A 21,442-nucleotide genomic window follows, 5' to 3' on the forward strand; every position below is an offset into this window, starting at 1 on the left:
CCCTTCCCATGCTCTTCAAGGTGGTAGTGCTCCTCTGAGGAGTTCTATATCTACTGGTTTTATTGGAGCACAGTGAGATCAGGAACACTTTCCCTCTTAAATAGTGGCGTATGCTTTGACACTGAAGGCAGGTGGTTGAAGAGGAAAGAGGCATACAACAATTATTCTGCAGCACTGAAAAATTTCTCTGCACATAATCAGAAGAACTCTCAAATTATTGCTTCCAGTGCAGAGCTTTGACAATTAAAACAGTTTATGTGTCCAAGCCATGAAGAAGCACAGGTTCCCCATCTTTGAGCTCCTAGGGCATGAACAGAGAATTCCCAGTAGCAGGTCCATGACAGGGCAATTCCTTTATCTTGAAGGTTCGCCAACATTCATCTGAACATCTTTTCAAGAAAAGCTGTGAGGCTTTCTTGTTTGGACTAGGGTTAATGCCTTGAGTTAAACAGGAGCCAGGTTTTATTGGTCACTGTCCCTCTTTCAAGGAGCTCAAGCCGTGCAGTTATGCCATGTTATTCTCACAACATTCCTGTGAGGTAGATTATGCTGAGAGTTATGCTGAGACTTTTTGAAAAATGCACCAGAAAAAAAGAAATAAAAATGTACCAACAACTGGTTATTTTAGCTTGACAGGGTTGTTGTTGGGTTTTTTTGGGTTTTTTTTTTAATGTTGTAGCAGCCTTAGAGATGAAGCAGATCAAAAATTTAGACAGGAAACAAGAGGTTCAGCAGTAAAGGCTCAGTGCATCTTGGCTCAAATTCATCCCTGTGCTCCCAATCAATATATAACAGCATGGTGCTTCTACAAAGAAACCCTGCTTGGGTTTTTCTCAAGAGCGCTTTGCACTCGCAATCCAGGATTGCATCTTACAGTTTATTTGGAGCAATAAAATGATCGTCTGGGAAATTTATAACGCAACAATTTTTAGAATGAGTGCAAAACCTCTTGGAGAAGCATTCTTGTGCACTGACAGCAAATTATCTATCATCTATCTATCTATATCCATCTATCTATCATCTACAAAACTGTATTAGTTTTTAAACAGAGATGGAGAACCTGTGTCCCTCCAGATGTTTCTGAACTACTACTCCCATCATCCCCAATTGTTGGCTATGCTGGCTGGAGCTGATAGGACTTAGAGATCAATAAGAGCTACCCAATCCTAGGTTTAAAATGTGGCACTGCAGTACAGCCTAGTGAGCTATGAACCAGGAAATCCTAGATCAAAATTGACATCACTCAGGAACATACTCAGTAAGCTGGGACAAGGAACCATTTCAGTCATAGCATCTTCAATACATTAGGGTAATACTAACATGAGGGTAATACTAATACTAATTTCACATCATCTTTGCGAGAATTACTAATTATTAGAAATACTAAGATCTGATCATTTGGTTAAGTTATTTCTCACGGCCATTTGTGGCCTCTCTGTAGCAGCAAGATAAAGATCCCTTATTTGTATTGACCATATTTAGCATTGCTGTGGACATTGCTAATGCAGTTAATAAACCTAAAGGGATCATAAATAAATGGAAAGAGGCCATCGCCTAGCAGAGCACATGTTCTGGATTCAGGTCACAGGTCCAATCTCGAACATCTGCAGTTTCCAAAAAGAAAAGGTTATCCGGTAGTATGGCTGGAAGAGACCCCTGTCTGAAACCCTGGCCAGTTGGGAGTTGATAGCACTGGACTAGGAATAGGGGTGGGAAACCTGTGGCCTTCCAGATGCTGCTGCACTCTAGCTCCCATCAGCCCTAGCCACTATGATCAATTGTTGATGGTTAGTGGGAGTTGTATGGGGTGTTAGGGGAAGGGTGGTATCTCTGGTGGGGAACACATTGTGTTCCTTCTGGTGTGGTTTGTCCACCTTGGGTCTCCACCCTGTACTCAGTTCTCATTTGTGGCTCCTAGAAGCTGTCAGCACGTAACAGTGGCTACACCTGGGAACAGCTTCAACTGGCTGGCTAAACCAAGTGAGGGTAGTCGATGGGTCTCAAATCCTTGGTGAGTTAGGGACTTCCCCCGCATGTGAAGACAGGCTCAGTAAACTGAGGGGATGAGAATAATGGTCCAATAATGGTGGGTCCAATGGTCAAGAAGGCAGTTTCTGCATATGCTGTAGAAGGAAGTGAGGGACAGGTAGGGCTCACCAACCTGGGAAGGTAGCCCATCTAAAAGAAAGAAAACTGATGCTAAACCTCCACTGCCTTGTGGGACATCTTCGGGAGATGCCCTGACTCTGCTCTGGCTAGATGAAGGATAGCCATGTGGTGCCCTCAATACATTTGTACTACAACTCCCACCAGTCACAATCAGCATGGGCAACGGTCAAGAATTATAGGTGTTGTAGTCCAGCAACATCTGGAGGTCATCACGTTGACTATGCCTGCACTGAATGCTGCTGCCTGGCCGCTGACCTCATTGTCCTCCCCCCACTCAATAAAATGAGCAAACATAGTCATGTCATTTAAATAGAGCCTTTCAAGTGTTCAGGCAGCACCCTCGTGTGGCTAAAAGGAACAAGAGGTAAGCCTCATGATTCTCTCTAGTGCTTGCAACAAGCTCAATGGCACTGAGACATGAAGCTCTAATCACACCTTCTCAGAAAAGACAGCACAGAGTTTGAAATAGGTGCAGAAAGGAGCAGCCAGAATAATGAAAGGGTTGGAGAATCTTTCCCTTCCAGAAAATAGTAAAGCTTCAGGAGCTATAGATCAGAATAATTTTTTAAAAGACAAGCAAGTGGGAGGCATGTTATGGAGAGAGTGGATGGGGGGAGAATTATTCTCCCCCTTTCCATGATTGAACTTAGGTCCACCCCGTTAAGGTGCTTGGCAGTAGGCTCAAGCAAGGCACAAGCAACACATAACAAAGGAGATTTGGCTGGTTTTCCGGCTACTGGGGAAAAAAGGATGGTTTCGATGGGTCTTTGGTTTGGATAAAATGCAATATACTCCATTTCTTGATTCACTGTCACTACACCATACGGTTAAACTAGTCACCTCTCTGTCCATTTCAAGAATGGGGAATTGAGGCTAAGGGGGCCACTGACTGGATCCCTTCCTCACCCCAAAGCAACAGCAGACTGGTGATCAATAAAGCCAAAGCCTCCACCTTGCAGCCCATAATTTAGGAAGCTGCTGTGGTGCAAGCAAGTGAATGCCTGGGGTTGCCCTACTCTTCTCTCAGTCTGAGGCAGCAGTGGCTATAGGGAGTAGGGTGGAGAGGGGCAGGGAAGTAGTAATTTTGGCAGGTCCTACTTGTCATAAAAAGGTGAAAAAATCTGCACTTTCCAAACTCCCACTTTCTACACAACTCTTAAGATTCAGGAGACCTGTCCCCCGCTAATTTGCATCTGCAGGGCTGGGACCTGCCTGCCTCTCCTTATAGAAAGCATTCCAAAAAGCTGAGGCCATCACTGAGAAAGCCCTTTTATAACCACAACCAACTGCATCTCCAAAGCCATATTTTAGCTGCTACTTCCCATGGCTTGTGATCAGAAAGGAGGACTCATATAGGAGCTGAACTTGAATCTTGCACCTCTGAACTCAGACCTGATCAACAGGATCCTACCAGGAATTCCAAAAGTGTGAACTCTATTATCATTATTTATTTATATCCCACCTTTCCCCCCGATGTGATTCAAAGCAGTTTGATGGGACTCAATCTTGTTGGAACAGGATCTTGCCTTAATTTTAAAATTATTAACACCTTACATTGGTTTTTTTACCATTTTAATATAATTATTTTATATTTCTCATTTAAAAAAATGGCATTGTTTTTAATTCTTTATTTAATAGTATACTTAACATACTATATTGTGTTTTATGTGGTCTGTTTTCTTCCTACCTTCTCTACGGGTTATTACACACACACACACACACACACACACACACACACACACACAGGGGGATCTAAAGTTTGTATCAAACTTTATATCATTTATCACTGGATTTTAAGCTTTGTCATCTACATCCTGCTGGACAGCAGTCTGAGTTCAAAGCTCTGCTCAGCCACTGATTTACATAGATTAATTATTTTATACGATCTCTCTGACCCACTTCGTCACCTGTAAACCAGGTGAGCAATGATTGGGCTAAAGAAGCAATAGAGACATCAGTGATGTCATAAAACACCTGCCAGTGTGACAGAAGAGGAGGCTCTGAATAACAGAATCTGATAGACAAGAAGATAACATGAGTAGAGTGAGCACAGGTAAGTGTCTGGGGTGTGAGACAGGGTAAAAGTTTAAGAGTTTAAAATAAAAGAATTGCTGGGCCTCAGATCTTTGTAGAAGCTGTGTCTGCTTGTCTGGAGGTCCTTCCCCTAATCCCAGGACTATGGTACCCAGTTGTGATTATTCAGAGGTTAACAAAGGCCATTTGCATTTTCACAGAGGCACTCTGTTCTATTCTCAAGGTTCTAGGTCTGAGCCCAGGTATTTAAAACAGATTCCAAGGTGAACCCCCAGTGAAGCTAGACTCTAAGAAAGGAGAAGCTAATATCAAGCAAGGGTTTCAGATGCTGCTGGTTACAACAACAGTGCTGTGTAGTGGTTAGTGTGTTGGACTAGTGGGGTTCAAATCCCCACCAGCTATGAAGCTCACTGGATGACCTTAGGCCAGTTGCTCACCCTCAGTCTAACCTACCTCACAGGGCTGTTGTGAGGATAAAATGGGGAGAACTATTTACACCACCTTGAGTGCCTTAGAGGAAAGGTTGAATATAAATGGCAATGGTGATGATGATGATGATACAATTCCATCATCCCTGGCCATTGGCCATGCTTGCCATAGCTGATGAGAGCAGAAGTTCAACAGCATCTGGGGGCACAGTGTTAGCTATTCCTGGCCTACCAGATTCCAGAGTTTGCAGTAAAAAATTATCTTTTAAACCCACTAAAATGAAGCTTTTTTAGTGCCAGCAAAGGGCTTGTAATCTATACCCACTGCTCCCAAAGATCATATTAGTACTAGAGTCAAATAACAGGCAAAAGGTTCAGTCCCTTCCACAAAGGCAAAAGGGATAATGGTATAGTGGTGATAGCTTTGGACCAGGTTCGAATCCCAGCTCAGCCATGGATCTCACTGGATAGCCCTAGGCAAAATGCTCGCTCTCTCTCTCTCTCTCTCTCTCTCTCTCTCTCTCTCTCTCTCTCTCTTTGTGTGTGTGTGTGTATCCCCTCCCCCCACCCCAACCTTCCCCAACTACTATAATTAACAGGCTGTATTTATAAAGCAATATTGAACACTAATGGTCATTCCTTCTAGCCAGAGGATCCTGGAGTTTCTAGTTATTTTGAGGAGGTCTAGAGATTTCTGACCATAAAGAACACTGAGAACTAGAACTACAATCCCTTTGATTCTGGGGGTGGGGTTAGAATGGCATGCAATGCAGATATGCTCATTATGTTGCTATTAGGATAAAATATGTCCTGTCTTTCAGTCAAAGACATCTCAAGCTGGATAACATTAAAAGCAATCATGTAATCATTAAAAGGACAGCAGCATAAAATCACAAGGGGCACAGTAAAAAGACCGTCAATAATATTAAAATTAGCAGCACAGCCAACAAAAAACAGTTTCACTTCTATTAGTAGTAGTAGTAGCAGCAGCAGCAGCAGCAGTAGTAGTAGTAGTAGTAGTAGTAGTAGTAGTAGTAGTATACCGCCCTTCATCCATAGATCTCATGGCAGTTCACAGCATAAAAATACAGGATAAGACAAAATACATAATAAAAACAAGAACAGAACAAAATAATAACCCCCCTCCCCTTCTAGCCCAAGTGTGTGTTGGAAGAATCAGGTCTTTGCAGCTAGCTGAAAGCAGGCCCAGTGTGTCAGCAGGCGACATCCTTGGGCAGCTACTAAGAGCCTGATGATGATGATGCCACTCTCCAGGACCCCCTTTTTCCAGCTCTCAAACTAGCACTGAGTGGTAATTAGTGTAATTGCCCTCAATGCTGTGGAGGGATGCGAGGACCTCAGAGCATTGTGGGCAATGACTATTACGGCAGCTGCCTGTAGGGTGGCCAGGTCTCCTACCTTACAGAGGACAGCCGTCTATTCGAAGGACTGTCAGAGGAAATATCTGGCCTAAGTCCTGTTTAAAGCTAAAGGAGGAGGAGGAGGGAGCTGGCAGGGAGGGGCGCCATTGTGTCCCTGACCTCTCAGCAGCAGTCGCTGCCTCTTTTCAGGAGGGGGCGGAGGGCAAGCTGGCACTCTGCCCTCATTTGTTGTCTGTTTTGAGGATACATAAACGGCCACCCCAATGTTAATCAGAATGCCAAATTCCTCCTCCTCTGGGAAGCCTTCCCATCCACCCGTGTCTGGTGGGAATTCATGGCGGGGGGGGGGAGGTTGCTGACTGTAAGGAAGAGAAAGGAGGAGGGTGCACACTAGACCCCACCACCACCACTTCTGTGAAGCAGCTGTGAAGAGAGGCAGAGTGCTCCAGGGAGGGCTACCTAGGCAAACTTAAAGGGCTCGTCCTTCTTCTGTTTGTGGATTTCTAGTCACAGGTTCAAAAGTTCCTTTTTTTGTCCTGCCATTTTCTCCGGGAAACCCTACGGTTTAGTGCTGAATCAAAAAAAAAAAGTTGGGTTTTCTGCAGATTGACGTTTGTTCCAATTCACTGGTAAACAGTGGGGTTTCCCAGGGAAAGTGGCACGACAAACAACAACAACAACAACAACAACAACAACAACAACAACACCACACTATTGGACCCGTGACTAGAAATCATGGGACAAACGGAAGTGTGAGTGAGTCCTGAGAAGGCCCTGTATCACATACCTGTCATTGTGTACCTCCAATGGAAGTGTGGTACAGCTTTCAGCACTAATGTGACTACCTTGGCAGGTTTGCATGGAAGGAGGTGGTTCTTAAGGTATGCTGCCTGGTCCCAAACTGTTTAGCGCTGGAGTGAGGAACCTTTTGCAACCTGAGGGCCAAACTCCCTTATGGGCAACCTCCTGGGGGCCACATGGCAGGGATGGGCAGGGCCAGAGGAAGAAGCGGGCAGAGCAACAGGTGTGACTCTTAGCTTTGTACAGCCAAAGCCAAAGGTTTCTACCTACAACCACATCCTGCACATCTCTCTCCATCAGTGCAAGTACATATTCCAGCCGGGCTGGGTGGGTGGTACAACTAAAGGAAGTGTGGGGAACATTTGCCCCTCCAGGGCCCACCATCCCTGGCCATTTGCTGGGGCTGATGGGAGTTGCAGTTTAGCAATATTTGGGAGAGTCACAGGTTCCACATCTCCACACTAATGGAAGGCACAGAGCAGAGCCATTTAAGGGTGCAGCCTGGAAAGGGGTGTGGTTGAATAAGAGTCCCACGGGACAAACAGAGAGGCCTAGAGAGGACTGATTTCAAGGGTGAGGTTCCAAATCCCTGGTTTAGGTGCTCTAAAGGTTTGAAGCTAGCACTGGATTTGGCCTGGAATTAAAATAGTATGTTGGTATAATATTCAATTTACACTGCTTCTGAGCCCTGTTGTATCCCTCTGAAGCAAGATAGGCTTAGAGGGGGGTGCTTTTGATTCCTACCATAACAACAGGGTAAATAAGCCCTCTTCCCACAAAACTTTGCTCTTTTCTTTGATTTTGAATATGAAGCATTCACCACCCTAGCAAGAGCAAAAGGCTACATTTTGAAGCTGAAAAGCTTTCATCGCCTCTACAAATACCAAACTTTGCACAGGGAAACTTGAATCTGAAAACCAGGGGTGGTAGGCACATTGAAACTAAATGAGCATGACCAAGTGGGGGACCTTCGATTTCAATGGGCCTACGCTGAGTAAAACTTAGTTGACTACTACGACAGATGCTTAGAAAAGTTTGGCCCCATTTCTCAGTTTAATCTTTGCTGTTTTCCAAGATGCCAGGCACAGAAGCAAGCCATGGGAAAACCTTTTTCACCAGGAAAATGGGGCCCCTCCAGCGCCAGCTGCGCCAGGGGGAATATGGAATGTTCCAGTTTTCCCCCATGTTTGAAAGTGACTTTATCCAGGTAAGCCCCTGGGAGGTTTGGTGCGGGTGTAGGAGGCAGGAATCTAAACAGGCACAAAGGAGAGGTGCAGGCCAGCAAGGCTAGGTAAATGGTTTCATTCCTAAAATGATAGGTTCCGGGGCCTTAAAAGTTCTGCTCTTGGCTAGTGTATCATTATTCCAAGGGAGCCAACATGGCACGCTGCAGGGGTTGTTGGACTACAACTCCCCTCAGCTCCAGCCAGCATGGCCGATGATGATGGGTGTTATACTCCAACATCTGGAGGGCTCCAGTTTGGCTACCCCTGAATTATTATCCACACATCACAGATTAGTTGTGATTGGTTGTTTGGGATTAGTTCAAGCCTGCATGATTTGTGACGCATCAGGCAAATGCAGCTCACCACCGATAGGCACTTGGTAACATTCTACCATTTTTTCTGTTCCAAGCTACCAGCCCATGTCTGTTGATGGATTTTGAGGCAATTATGTTAAATACCAACTTGTACCCTTTGGGGTTAAGTCGTTCATATATATATTTCAACCTTCATAGCTGGAAGAATGTCAGAAGGAAATTATATTCAGTTTATATATTCACTAGATTCTCCACAAATACAGTGAGTTCAATCCAGACTTAGTTGCACTTAGGTCCCACTGAAATCTCATATGCAATACATATGATACTGTAAGGGTGATATTTAACTAACTTTTACTCAGAGGACACCCATTGAAAGGAATGGATTTAAGTTAGTCATGTTCATTAATTTCAGTGGATAAGAACATAAGAAGAGCCTACTGGATTAGGCCAGTGGCCCATCTAGCACAATATCCTGTTCTCACAGCGGCCAACCAGTTGCCTGTGGGAAACCTGCAAGCAAGACCTGAGCTCAAGAGCACTCTCCCCTCCTGTGGTTTCCAGCAACTGGTATTCAGAATCATTTACTGTCTCCAACCGAAGAGCGTAGACAACATAGCTAGTAGCCATTTACAGTCTTATCCTCTGTGAATTTATCTAATCCTCTTTTTAAAACTGTCTAAGCTACTGGCCATCACTACCTCCTGTGGGAGCAAATTCTATAGTTTTAACTATGCAAGGCATGAAGAAGTGCTTTTTTTTTGTCTGTCCTGAATCTATACTGCTTAAAAATTAGTTGACTATCACCCAATGAAAATAAAATTTTAAAGGGCAGGCAGCAAAGGAAAGTACATGTAATTTCCACTGCAGGTTAGTCCCTCTCCAAGCACAAACACTAGCAATAAGGATTCATCCAGACTTCCCCAACCTAGTGCCCTCCAGATGTTTTTCTACTGCAATTCCCATCATCCCCACCAACAGCATGGTCAACCATCTGAAATTATTGCAGTTGTGTTACAAAACATCTAGAGGGGCACTAAGTTGGGGGAGACTGGTTGAGATACTGTCCATTTTTAGAAGGCGGTAAACTGTGTGTTAAGTCTATCTTGTACCCTCAGATCAGCAAACAAGGTGGCCCAGTTGAGATCCACAACCAGGAGCATATTGTGACTCTTGGCATTACCTCTACAAGCCCTGTCCTGCTGATCCCAAATGTGCTGCTCCTGGCACGGCCCATTGCCCCATCTGAAGAGCACACTACAAAGGCGAAAAGCATCTTCCACCGTCACCCACCACCAAGATATGAGCTAACCAGGTGAGTCTTTCTGCAGCGGCATCAGGGGCATTCCCCGGTGACAATATCCCATGCTCAGTGAATTTCCATAGCACATCGCAGGAAGCAAGGGAAGTAGGGCTTAATTTGAGTCACAGGTTTCTATGGCTCAGCCCTGGAACCTAGATTCACCTGTTCTGGTTGTTCTGTATTTGCCCAAATGGCTTTAGTGGGAACGGTGTGTCCTCATCACCAGCAAACCTGTGGCTGAATAGGAGGATATTGTGGGGATGCCTCCCTGCTTGAAATGCCAACAGCCATGTGCTTTGAGGATGATTGTTTTTGTAAAAGGTTGATGGCAAAAATTCCAGTTATCATTGTACTAGCATGACTTCAACATGAAAAGGATGGTGGCAAAAGCAGACTCTTTTTTTCCCTGTACAGCAAGCACTGGAGGTTTGTTCTTCCTAGAACTTTTGCTTCGTTGGTGAAATCACAGATGAGTGAAGAGTAAGCCCCAGGTTCCTCCCTATCCTTTTGGCAGCTGAGAAACTAACCCCAGAGTAAGGCTAACTTGAGGGGAGGAATTGGTATTTGCATCCTAATGCAAATTCTGTGAAGACAACTCCATGAAATCGCACAACATTGGGCTTTTCAAAATGTATACAGTGGTACCTCGGGTTAAGAACTTAATTCATTCTGGAGGTCCGTTCTTAACTTGAAACTATTCTTAACCTGAGGTACTTCATTAGCTAATGGGGCCTCCCGCTGCTGCTGTGTTGCTGCCGTGTGATTTCTGTTCTTATCCTGAAGCAAAGTTCTTAACCCGAGGTGCTATTTCTGGGTTAGCGGAGTCTGTAACCTGAAGCGTATGTAACCTGAAGTGTCTGTAACCTGAGGTACCACTGTATGAGCAAGCTTATAACAAGTATTTCAAACTACTAGTCCACATGATTCATCCTCCCTGCTATTAAAGATACAAATGAATAAATTATCTTGGATTGGAAAGAGTACACATAGAAACATAGGAAATCGCTTTGTACAGATTCATATCAACAGTCCATCTAGCCCAGTATTGTCGATATTGACTGGCACCAGCTCTCCGGGGTTTCACACAGAAAACACTCCCAGCCCTGCCTGGAGATGACCAAGGATTGAACCTGGGACCTTCTGCAAGCCAAGCAGATGCTCTGCTGCTGAGCTACTGAGACAGAGCATCTGCTTTCTTACAGATTAACTTTCATTGCTTTCTTCCTTACAGATGATCATTTCAGTGGTGCAGAACAGTAAGCTGCAGTTTTTAAAGCCTTAACTGTTCCCAATCTCACTCCCGTAACACACACACCTATGCAGGTTATTCCCTTTGCGTTACGTCAAGATCAGCATCCACAATGCAGAGAAAAAGCAGCTGCGGTTCAAGCTGGTGAGTGGCCGCACCTTCTACCTCCAGCTGTGTGAGTCAGACAAGCGAGGTGATCTCTTTGATGCCTGGGTCAGGATTGTCCAAATGCTGCGGCCGCCCTCCGAAGAAAACCTTGATGAGCATCCGAAGAAGAAGAAAGGGAAGAAGCCCAAAAGCCTGAAACCCAGTTCGTCAGCTCCATCACTGCCTCTCAAAGGCAAAGTGAAGAACGCTCTCAAGGTCAGTAAGCTCTGGCCCCTGGGAATTGGTGGGGAACAGAATGGGAAGAAGAGGGAAATGGAGCAGGCCTTATATATCTGGGTTTGCATCCTGGGGAAGAGTGGGTTAAGGATGAGCCCTGTACCTGTGTCTCAGGTGGGACATCAAGGGCTTCAAAGCCCAACATCCTGCTGCCTAGCTGATGGTTTAGAGAACTGGAGCAATATCTGTACATGGAGGGTGGGATTTGGATCTGAAAGTCATGACTCTTTGGTCATCTTTCTCCCTGGCTGAATGCCCCATTCTCCATTTCCTCAGAGTTCATCTCCTAAACATGCATCTTCAGGAAAGCGCAATTGGAATATTCACACTGCCACCAAAATGGCCAGTGCCCAGGAATTTGAGACCAAGAAAACAAGTGAGCCAATCATATCTTCAGACAGCTCGGGCAGCCTCCAGCCTCTAACACCAGCACTGCCTTCCAGATCAGAGAACACACTCACAAAGGATCCTGAACTGCCTCTAGAGGCCCAGGAGCTGGCTGAGAAGTCAGAAAAGGAGGCCGCTGAATTGAGTCCCAACCGGAAGAGCTACGTTGGCGAGAAAAGTGGCTCCCAGACTAAGAGGTATCAAGAGGGATAGCTTGCGTGGCCCCAGGGGGAGGGCATAGCTGGGAAAGTTGTGCAGTCTCTCATCTTTCTCCGGACCAGTCCTACCATTGGGAAGAGTAAGGCAGTGTCTTCTGAGGGCTGGGAGGTGGGATCAGCAGCATCAGCCCCCTGGCCATTCCAATCTGATGGAAGACAGAGTTGTGTACACCGCCTAAACTAGCCTGTCAATCTCAACGGTGGTGGAGGATACTGTTACAAGTGTTGAAGAAAGATTCAACCTGCCTCTATACTTGGGGAATTGGGCGTGGGCTGCACAACTTTGTCCTTTGCCTCAGGCAGAAAAATGTCTTGGGCTGACCCTGCTTAGAAAATACTGGGGAGGCTTCTGGGGAAGTTGCTATTGTTGCATGGGGGATATACTACTTCCATGGTCTCCCTTCCTCAATCATTAACATGATGACTGGAGTCATTCCATTAGAACAAGGATGGGCATCATCATGGCCTCCAGATGACAGTAGACTCCATCCCCCAGCCCAGATTGTCTGGAACCACAGAGCATCAGGATTCCCAGAGGAACTCCCAGGATTCCCAGCCCACACCCTGCCTGAGGAGGCTGAAATTTTGAAGGACCCAGCAACCTCCCAAAAAACCCACCCTAGCTCTGGACCTGCCACTATCACCCTTGAGGTGCCAGAAGCAGAGAACACACTGAAGCTCAGCATGTACACTATTTAATTACAAGGGAGAGGGCTTTCCTCTACCCTCCTCAATTACAGAATCCCCTCCAAAAAGATGCTCCCCAGGTGCCTATGTTGCAACCCTTTCAGCAGAAACGTCCAAGTTTTACCTTATTCTTAACCATGCTCAACTTTAAAATGTTAAGGAAAAGAACTGTATCAAGTTTATGTAACAAAAAAATAATTTTATCCCACTCATAAGAGTCAGGGTAAAAATATTAAAGCAAGCATTCTTATCACCTTTATAAAGGCAAAATGCCCATTAAAGCATATGGAAATGAGTGTTCCTTAATAACAATTTGGCCAAAAGCTTTTCAACAGAGCCTTCTTCAGTGGCCTGATATTTGCTTAGGCTTTGATGTAGAGGAACTTCATTCCTGAAATGAGAACAAGTTGAATCTAAACGCAAGACACTTACCTCCCCTCAATTTCTCATTTTAGTGTTATCATCAGGAAATAATAATAATGTTGGGAGACATCAATAAGCCATAAAAGCGCAGAGCTGTGTGCTCTTTTCAGAGCCAGGCAAAAGCATTTCTGTTCACCCAGGGATTATAAACTGCTACAGCTTGGTCTTGTTTTTGTCACTTTTTTTTTTTTAAAGAGGATTGTATTCTTATATTGCTGCTGATTATGTTATGATATAAATGGATTGTGTGCCAGCCTGAAATCCGAATAGGTTGGTGATATTCAAATGTTTCAAACAAACAAACAAAGGGCTCATCCACACTTCCATTTGTGCCGTGCTTTCTAGACACAGGTCTTCATCTTCAAGAGCACTTTTTCTTTTGCTCCACCACTGCCCCTTTGAAAACCTGCTCTTTAATGCCAAATAGGAACAAACAGCAATTCCGGTTTTCTGCAGATTGTTGTTCGCTCCAATTCAGAGGTAAAGAGCAAGTTTTCGTAAGGAAAGCATCAAGGCAAAAAAAAAGGAAAAAAAAAGCAAGCACTCGGACATGGTGCTTTTCAAAGCTTTATAACGTGGGACTGTGCCTAGACACAAAAGGAAGTCTGGATGAGCCCAAATACTTCAGAGGAAGAGGCAAGCAGTGGTATGAACTGCAGATCAGGATCCTGCTGAGTTACCAGGAAGAAGCATGGTAGCCAAGTCTAATATAACGCTCTTCAGTCTCCATTGGATAGCTCCTGGTACAGTATCTTTGATTGAACAGCTCCTTCACCAGGCCCTTGCAAATTCAGCTACTGATGGACAGTGCCCTAGCTGCTCCAGCTCACCACACACTGGACCTGCTTTCACAGCTCAGATACTGCTGGACAGCTCCCTGGCTAATACTGGTCTCCTTGCTCAAATATCTAGTCATGCTGCTTGGGTCTTCCCCTCAGAGTTTGGGGTTGGTGGGACGCAGGATATGATGGTGCCCTGACACAGGTGAGTGTCCTGAAACACTTATAGGTGGAGGGATGGAGAGCTTGGCAGCTCAGCGGTAGCAGATGGAGTAGTTATGGCCTCAAATCTTTTTTAGCTTGAATAAGGTGCAGTACAAATAGAAAACCAACAGAAAGTTAATTTGTTTTCTTTTTCTATCTCAGGTTAACATGGAGACGTGGCTCAATGGCATTTTTATTTTTTTTACTGTCATGTGCACAATCTTATGTTAAATATTTGTGGCAGAGAGGAGAGAGAGAGCGCTTTGGGCAACTGTACAGGAGTGCATGCATGTTTGTGCATCTTATTTCACTGTGCAGACAGAAATTGGGGGATGGTCTTATGGAGTCAAACAACATGGGTTTCTAATGAGGGGCACTGTTTTTATTTCAGAAAATCTGACATAAAAAGCCATCGAAGCAGCTCAGGAGAGAAAGGTAGGAGAGATGTCTGCACCATCGAAAAAAATCCCACTTCTCTGTGACTTCCCCACCTATCCAACCCCAGTGCAAACACACAGACAGACTGCCTGGGCAACAACCACCACATACTGTATGGTCAGAGCTAAGAGAGGACCAGGCTTTGGGAAGGAGGTGCGAAGCTCTGGCAGGGTCCTAGAGTCCTCACATCTCCTTCACAAAGCTAGGAAAGGACTAACTAGGCTTTAGGAATGAGGCAGGATGATTCTAGGACCCCATCAGAGCTCTTACGGCTCCTTCCCAAAGCCCAGCACCTTGCTCACCTGGCTTTGGGAAGACAGTGCAAGGGCTGAGAGGGCGGCATCAAATGATGCTGAGGGCTGCCCAAAAAAAAGGCCTTGAGGGCTGCATGCAGCTCACATTTTGCTCAGTTTCAGCTGATGTGCCAGCTGCAGCCTCTTCTAGAGAAAGCTCATCTTGCCACAGTTTCTATTTTATTTTTTAATTCATTTAGAGCATTTGTACCCCACTCTTCGGCCAAAAAGGCTCCCAGGGTGGCTCCTATACAGTCATTTAAATGGTTTATATACAATCAATTAGTCATTGCCTGCAAGCTTACACTCTATGTATTTATTTATTTTTTAAAAACCTTACAAGGAGAGAAGGAGGAGGAGAAAAATTCAGGCACCATTTCTTAACCAGTACTTCTTTTAACACAGAATCAGTGCAGGGGCAGGATGTTTCTGCTGGTCTTTCAGCAGAGCTGATGGAATGAGTCCCACTTCCCATCTCTTCCGCTGATGGAATGACTGCTGCCAGGTGACAACTAAGGGAAAAAGGAGGCTTGACAGAGCTGGTATTCGGTTGCTTTAAGACTAGAGTACTGTACTGTGCTTTATGTGGAGCTGCCCTTGAAACACATTCAGAAACTGCATAGGCACATAGGAAGCTGCTGTATACCAAGGCAGTCTATTGATCCATCTAGCTCAATCTCTCCAGGGTTTCTTTCCCAGTCCTACCTGGAAATACTAAGGACTGGACCAGGGACATTTCACATGTGTGGAAATGTGCTCTGTCACTGAGCTACATTCATTTAAGCAGTGCTTTTTTTAAAAAACCAAAACCAATAACCAGCTTGTGAAAGAAAAATCTCTGACCATTAGCTAACACACTAGATTCCAGAAGCACCCTGTTTGTCCACTATGCTATACAAATGCAATACTGCAGCAACATTTTAAACATATATTTAAACTCGCTCTCTGAATGCCCTACCCACTCTGAGAAGGCTGCATTAACCCCTCTGCTCTGTCACGGGCTTCTATTCCTGCAACAATCCGTCTGTTTCTCCCTGAGCCGTATATTCATTCTTCCTTTCCTCCATTTATCCTCTGCCGCCGTGCCTCTCTCTTCCATATTTGTTCCTTTTTTTAGCAGAAATGGCCCAAGGCATTTTGGTGTCTGAGGCAGAAAATCAAAATGGCACCTCTCGTAATGAAAATAATTGGCAATTTTCTCCCCCTTAATGGTGCTCCAAAAGCTGCTGCCTCGCCCTGCCTAATGGGAGAGCTAGCCCCGCTTTATAGCAGCCTTCATCTTTCCTGCCTTCCCTCCACATGCCTACCTCCCTTCATGTGTAATGATCAGCATTTCTCACCCAAGTATCATTTGCTTCCAGACCCAAACGAAGGATCTGTGCACTACCACGAAAAACTCTCGATGGCCTGGGCCCTGCCTGCATTAAATAAATTCTTCTTCCATGTGTCCATCCTGCCCCTGGACGTGAGAACCTTCCCAGTCCGCGCCCCCCCCCCCCCATTTTCTGAAATAATGTCTGTGAGGAAGCAGAAAAGTACTTTGCGGGAGGAGAACCTCCACTTTGGAACTTCCCAACCAGAGGAGCATGCCCAGGGGCTTCATGGCTGGACTTTCAGAGACATGTGCATCTCGGCAACTTTTAAAAGACACTGTGGTAGCTCTTACTGGGTTGGCCCTCTGCAATTTTATTATTTATATAGTTTATTTATCACATTGATAAGTCGTTTTTCCTCCAAGAAACTCAAGGTGGCATGTATAGTTCTCCCCCCCCCCCCAACAACCCAGTGACATAGGTTGGGCTGAGAGACTGTGATTGGGCCAAGGCCACCCAGTGAGCTTCATGGCTTAGTGGGGATTTGAACGCTGGTCTCCTAGGTCCTAGTCCAACACTCTAAGCCCTACACCATTCTGGCTCTCTTTTAAGTGTATTTCTAGGCTGCATGTTTTCTAAACTTTCTTTTTCAAGGCTCTGATTGCAATTACTTACTTAATAACTACACACACACACACACACACACACACAGCACCAATAGCTAGCATTCCCTAAGTAGTGCACAATGCAATTTAAATGCCATAACCCATTAAAGCAACAACAAGCAAAACAAAAGCAATCACAATTGAAATAAGTGTTAAAAACCACCAGCAGCAAGTCATAAAAGCAGCATTTTTAAAAAACATTAGAATAATTTTTAAGAATTTCTAAACACCTGGGGAAATAATAATTTTTAAAAGCCCTTCGCGTAGCATTAAAAGAAACCCCCATAATGAGGGCATTAAGCCCAGCCTTTCCTTGAATGACTGGGAGCAAGACAGCCTAGAAATGGTTAGCACATACACACACCCCTCCTCCATTTAGTCTTTACCTTAATGAAGAGGGAGAAAAGCAACACAGTGGCAGAGCACAGACCTCCCCCTCAACACACACCCCACCCCATTTTTTTGCACACAAGTCTAGGGCAGCTTTGGCTAAAGGCTCTTGAATGTGAATGGGCCCTTCCTTGCAAACAGAGAGAGAGAGCCCTTGCCAGTCAGAGAGAATCAGAACAAGCTTCTCCTCATTCTTTGTCTCAGGGGCTCAATGCTAGTCATGGGCAGGGTCAGAGCAAAAAAATAAGTAGGGCACAGCCAAAGGTGGGTGGAATCATCCGCTTTCCTCTCTCTTTCTTTGCCATCAGTTGTTTAGTCGTTTAGTCATGTCCAACTCTTCGTGACCCCATGGACCAGAGCACGCCAGGCACTCCTGTCTTCCACTGCCTCCCACAGTTTGGTCAAACTCATGCTGGCAGCTTCGAGAACACTGTCCAACCATCTCGTCCTCTGTCGTCCCCTTCTCCTTGTGCCCTCCATCTTTCCCAACATCAGGGTCTTTTCCAGGGAGTCTTCTCTTCTCATGAGGTGGCCAAAGTCTTGGAGCCTCAGCTTCAGGATCTGTCCTTCCAGTGAGCACTCAAGGCTGATTTCCTTAAGAATGGATAGGTTTGATCTTATTGCAGTCCATGGGACTCTCAAGAGCCTCCTCCAGCACCATAATTCAAAAGCATCAATTCTTTGGTGATCAGCCTTCTTTATGGTCCAGCTCTCACTTCCATACATCACTACTGGAAAAACCATAGCTTTAACTATACAGACCTTTGTTGGCAAGGTGATGTCTCTGCTTTTTAAGATGCTGACATCATCTTTACTCTCTCTCTTTAAACTCCTTGTGTGTGTCCCCCTGCACTTCCTCTGTCTTTTGCTCCCCCCTCCCATTTTTCCTCCTTGCCACACATTCAAAATTAGGCCAAGGACCATATGTAAACAGACCCAGGCATGGGTGTGGGGGGTGTGGTCCGCCCCACGTGTCATCCCTGGGGGGGATGACGTCGCCACGCTGCCCCCCCCCCCCGGGATGCTTGCCGTGCGCCACTCTGGGTGCTGGAGCAGCTAGAGTTCCACCTCTGGGCCCAGGGCCACATCAAGCCCCCATGCAGAGTAGAAAGTAACACACCAGACAGAGCAATGATACAGTTTGCTATGCGGCAGCTTTGCGCACCACATACTTCTCTCTCTCATGCTATCGGGCTGCAGGGCAGAGGGAGAGAAAGTGAACAATAGGGCTCTTCCACCATCTCTGCTGACAGGCCAGCTGCCTTTGGTCCTCCCCCAGTTGCCACCTACCAGCAGCCAGTTCATCAGGTTACCTGAACTATAATACTTATTCATTTGTTCTTTTACACCCCACCTTTCTTTCAATGAGCTCAAGTTGGCGTGCATGGCTCTCCCCCTCCCCATATTATCCCCCATGAGGTAGATTAAGCTGAGAGATGTTGGTTGGCCCAAGGTCACCTAGTGAGCTTCATAGCCAAGTGGTGATTTGAACCCTTGTCTCCCAGGTCCTAGTCCAACACCCTAACCACTATGCCATACTGTCATTCATTATCAGTCATTAATTCCTGCTGGTAATTAAAAGAACTATAACTTTAAGAACTGGTACCAGAGATTGTTTCTAGACAACCTGTTTGTTGAGCAATCATTCTGATTTGTTTGCAGGGAGATTAGACAATGTTGGTTATTTAATGAGCATTTCTTATCATTTGTTTGTGGGGAGGTTAGATTGCATTGCATAAAAAATAATAAAAGTTATCTTGCCCTTACACTTTTCGGTACATTTTCCTATCACTTTCCTTATCACAAAGAAATCTGAACTTTTTGGGAAGTGGGTTTGTTCCACAAGACCTCCCAATCAACTAAAACTGCACAATCCGATTTTGCTGGTATGTGATTGAATCTCACCCAAAAATAGCCACAGTCTAGAAGCACCCTGAGCTTGCATTTCTCCTCTCCTGCACACCCTTCGCCCGCCCCTTCCCTCTTTCCTTATGTGTCTCACTTCTGGTTTTGTAAGTGACTGCGAGAAACCTATTTGACTAAATGATCATGGTATAAAAACACTTTACCTGCATAAGTATATCACTTCCCTCCTCTTCCACATGTATCCATCTCTCACACAATATGCTTTTATCCACCCGGACATCATCTCCCTGCCATCAGTCCTATCCATTCACCTCTCAGCCTCCTCTGGCTCAGTCACATCTTCCTGGACCTGACTTTCAGTTCTTTGGTTTTTCATCAGGCAGGAAGCCGAGCAAAATTGTCTCCCTCATCAGATCCTGCTCCTGGGGAGGCACAAGGAAGGACAAGCGGAGTGCCAGAGCCAGGGCCAGAGGGAGGAAACGCAGAGGGGAGTGAAACCAGGAGCTAGAACTAAGAGGTGACAAGAAGAACTACAGAGGTTGGAGACTGAACGAGAAGTTACTGAATGATGTGGAAATAAAACAAAAGGCTCAAGAATTGCTAAAGGAATTATTTGAAATTAACATGGCACAAAATACGGATACTGTATTAGAATAATATGGGACACCAGTAAGGCCTTCATATGAGGATTTTATATCCAACAAAATATATTACAAAAAAGAATTAGAGAAGCAAAGTTAAATCAAATTAGACAAGAAATTGAAAGGAAAGAGAAAACATTAGCGAAATCTCCCAAAGATAAAATAGCAAACCAAAATATTAAATTATTACAATTACAACTCTCAGCATTATTAAATAAAGAAATAGAGAACAATGTTTTATGGATGAGGCAAAAAATTTTCGAATTAGCCATTAAGCCCGGGAAATTGCTGGCATGGCAACTAAAAAAGAAACAGAAGGAAATGCAAATTAATAAACTATTACAAAATGGGAAATTAATAGATACTGAAGAGGATATAACCAAATCTTTCCTAGATTATTTTAGAAACCTCTATAAGGCAGGGCCGGAGGCTGAGCATGAAATTATAAGTTATTTCCAAGGGAAAGAAATCCCTAAAATCAATGAAGAAAAAGTAGACCAACTTAATGCACCAATTACTAGAATGGAATTGCATCAAGTAATTTCAAATCTAAAATTGGGCAAATTGCCAGGCCCAGATGGTCTCTCGTCAATGCATTACAAAATATTAGAGGAGATTATAGCTATACAATTCCAAAATATGATGAATAAAGTAATTCAGGATGGAAAGACCCCAGAGACTTGGCAGGATGCAAACATAGTGCTGATCCATAAACAAGGTTCCCCTCACGAGTCAGTAAGACGTTATAGACCAATATCATTGTTAAACAATAATTACAAAATATTTATGGGAATCTTGGCCAACAGATTAAAATTACATCTAAAAGATATTATAAATCAAGACCAAGCGGGTTTCTTACCAAATAGACATATGAAAACCAATATGAGAGTTGTAATTGATTTAATTTAATATCTGGAATTAAAACCTAGCAAAAAAGCTGCTTTCATGCTAATAGACACAGAGAAAGCTTTTGACAACTTCTCTTGGGGTTTTTTACAGAAAGTTTTGGATGAATCTAAGATGGGAGAAAGGTACACCAGAGGTATAAAAGTGATATATCAGAAACAACAAGCCTGTCTCATAATTAATGGAGGGAAGTCAAAACATTTCTCAATCGAAAAAGGGATGAGACAAGGCTGCCCCCTATTTCCTCCTCTATTTATATTAACCCTGGAGGTTCTAAATTTGGAACTGAGAAGAGAACCATAAATAAGAGGAATTACAACTGGCAAAAAGGAATTTAAGCTGAGGTCCTTTGCGGATGACATAATTTTAACATTGCAAAATCCTGGAAAAAGTATTCCTAAAGCAATAGAGAAAATAGCAGAATTTGGTAAGGTCTCTGGTTTCAAATTAAATAAAACTAAAACTAAAATCATGGTAAATATGTTGGAACAAGAGCAAAAGGATTTGCAAACTCAGTCAGGTCTACAAATTGTGAAAAAAGCAAAGTATTTAGGTACAGTATTGATATAACAATGAGAAATCTTAATCTATTTGATAATAATTATAATTTTTTTTGGGAAAGAAGTGAAGAAAAATTTAGAGACATGGAATAGGTTGAAACTATCATTTTTAGGTAGAATCTCTATAATCAAAATGAATATTTTACCTAAGATGTTGTATCCTTTTCAAATGTTACCAATAATTGAAAGAGTATCATGTTTTGAAGACTGGAGGAAGGATTTGTTAAGATTCATTTGGCAGGGCAAGAAACCATGTATAAAATATAAATTATTAACGGACAAGAAAGAAAGAGTGGAGTCTTGCCCTGCCAAATCTGAAACTATATTATGAGGCGGAATGCCTAATTTGGGTAAAAGATTGGATAACATTGGAGAGAACAGC

General features: G+C 44.1%; 2 protein-coding genes across 4 annotated transcripts in view; one reads left to right on the forward strand and one right to left on the reverse strand.

Annotated features, from left to right (window-relative positions):
• LOC114581749 (acid-sensing ion channel 2) overlaps nt 1-21,442 on the reverse strand; it is a 393,671-nt gene that overhangs the window by 291,504 nt on the left and 80,725 nt on the right. The window lies entirely within an intron of this gene.
• LOC114581750 (uncharacterized) lies at nt 7,897-19,564 on the forward strand. The gene is made up of 7 exons (XM_077917789.1): nt 7,897-8,021; nt 9,473-9,669; nt 10,981-11,269; nt 11,567-11,874; nt 11,959-11,975; nt 14,307-14,423; nt 19,333-19,564. Exons 1-7 carry the CDS (start codon nt 7,938-7,940, stop codon nt 19,446-19,448), a joined length of 1,128 nt encoding a protein of 375 aa, XP_077773915.1. The 5' UTR covers nt 7,897-7,937; the 3' UTR covers nt 19,449-19,564.

The sequence above is a fragment of the Podarcis muralis genome, chromosome 13, assembly GCF_964188315.1.
Source record: "Podarcis muralis chromosome 13, rPodMur119.hap1.1, whole genome shotgun sequence".
Classification (NCBI taxonomy): Eukaryota; Metazoa; Chordata; class Lepidosauria; order Squamata; family Lacertidae; genus Podarcis; species Podarcis muralis.

Coding starts and splice junctions, on each gene's coding strand:
- LOC114581750 (XM_077917789.1), top strand. CDS start 7,938: ATGGGGCCCCTCCAGCGCCAGCTGCGCCAGGGGGAATATGGAATGTTC. Junction 9,670..10,980: donor CCAAGATATGAGCTAACCAG/GTGAGTCTTTCT, acceptor ACACCTATGCAG/GTTATTCCCTTTGCGTTACG. Junction 11,270..11,566: donor AAGTGAAGAACGCTCTCAAG/GTCAGTAAGCTC, acceptor CCATTTCCTCAG/AGTTCATCTCCTAAACATGC.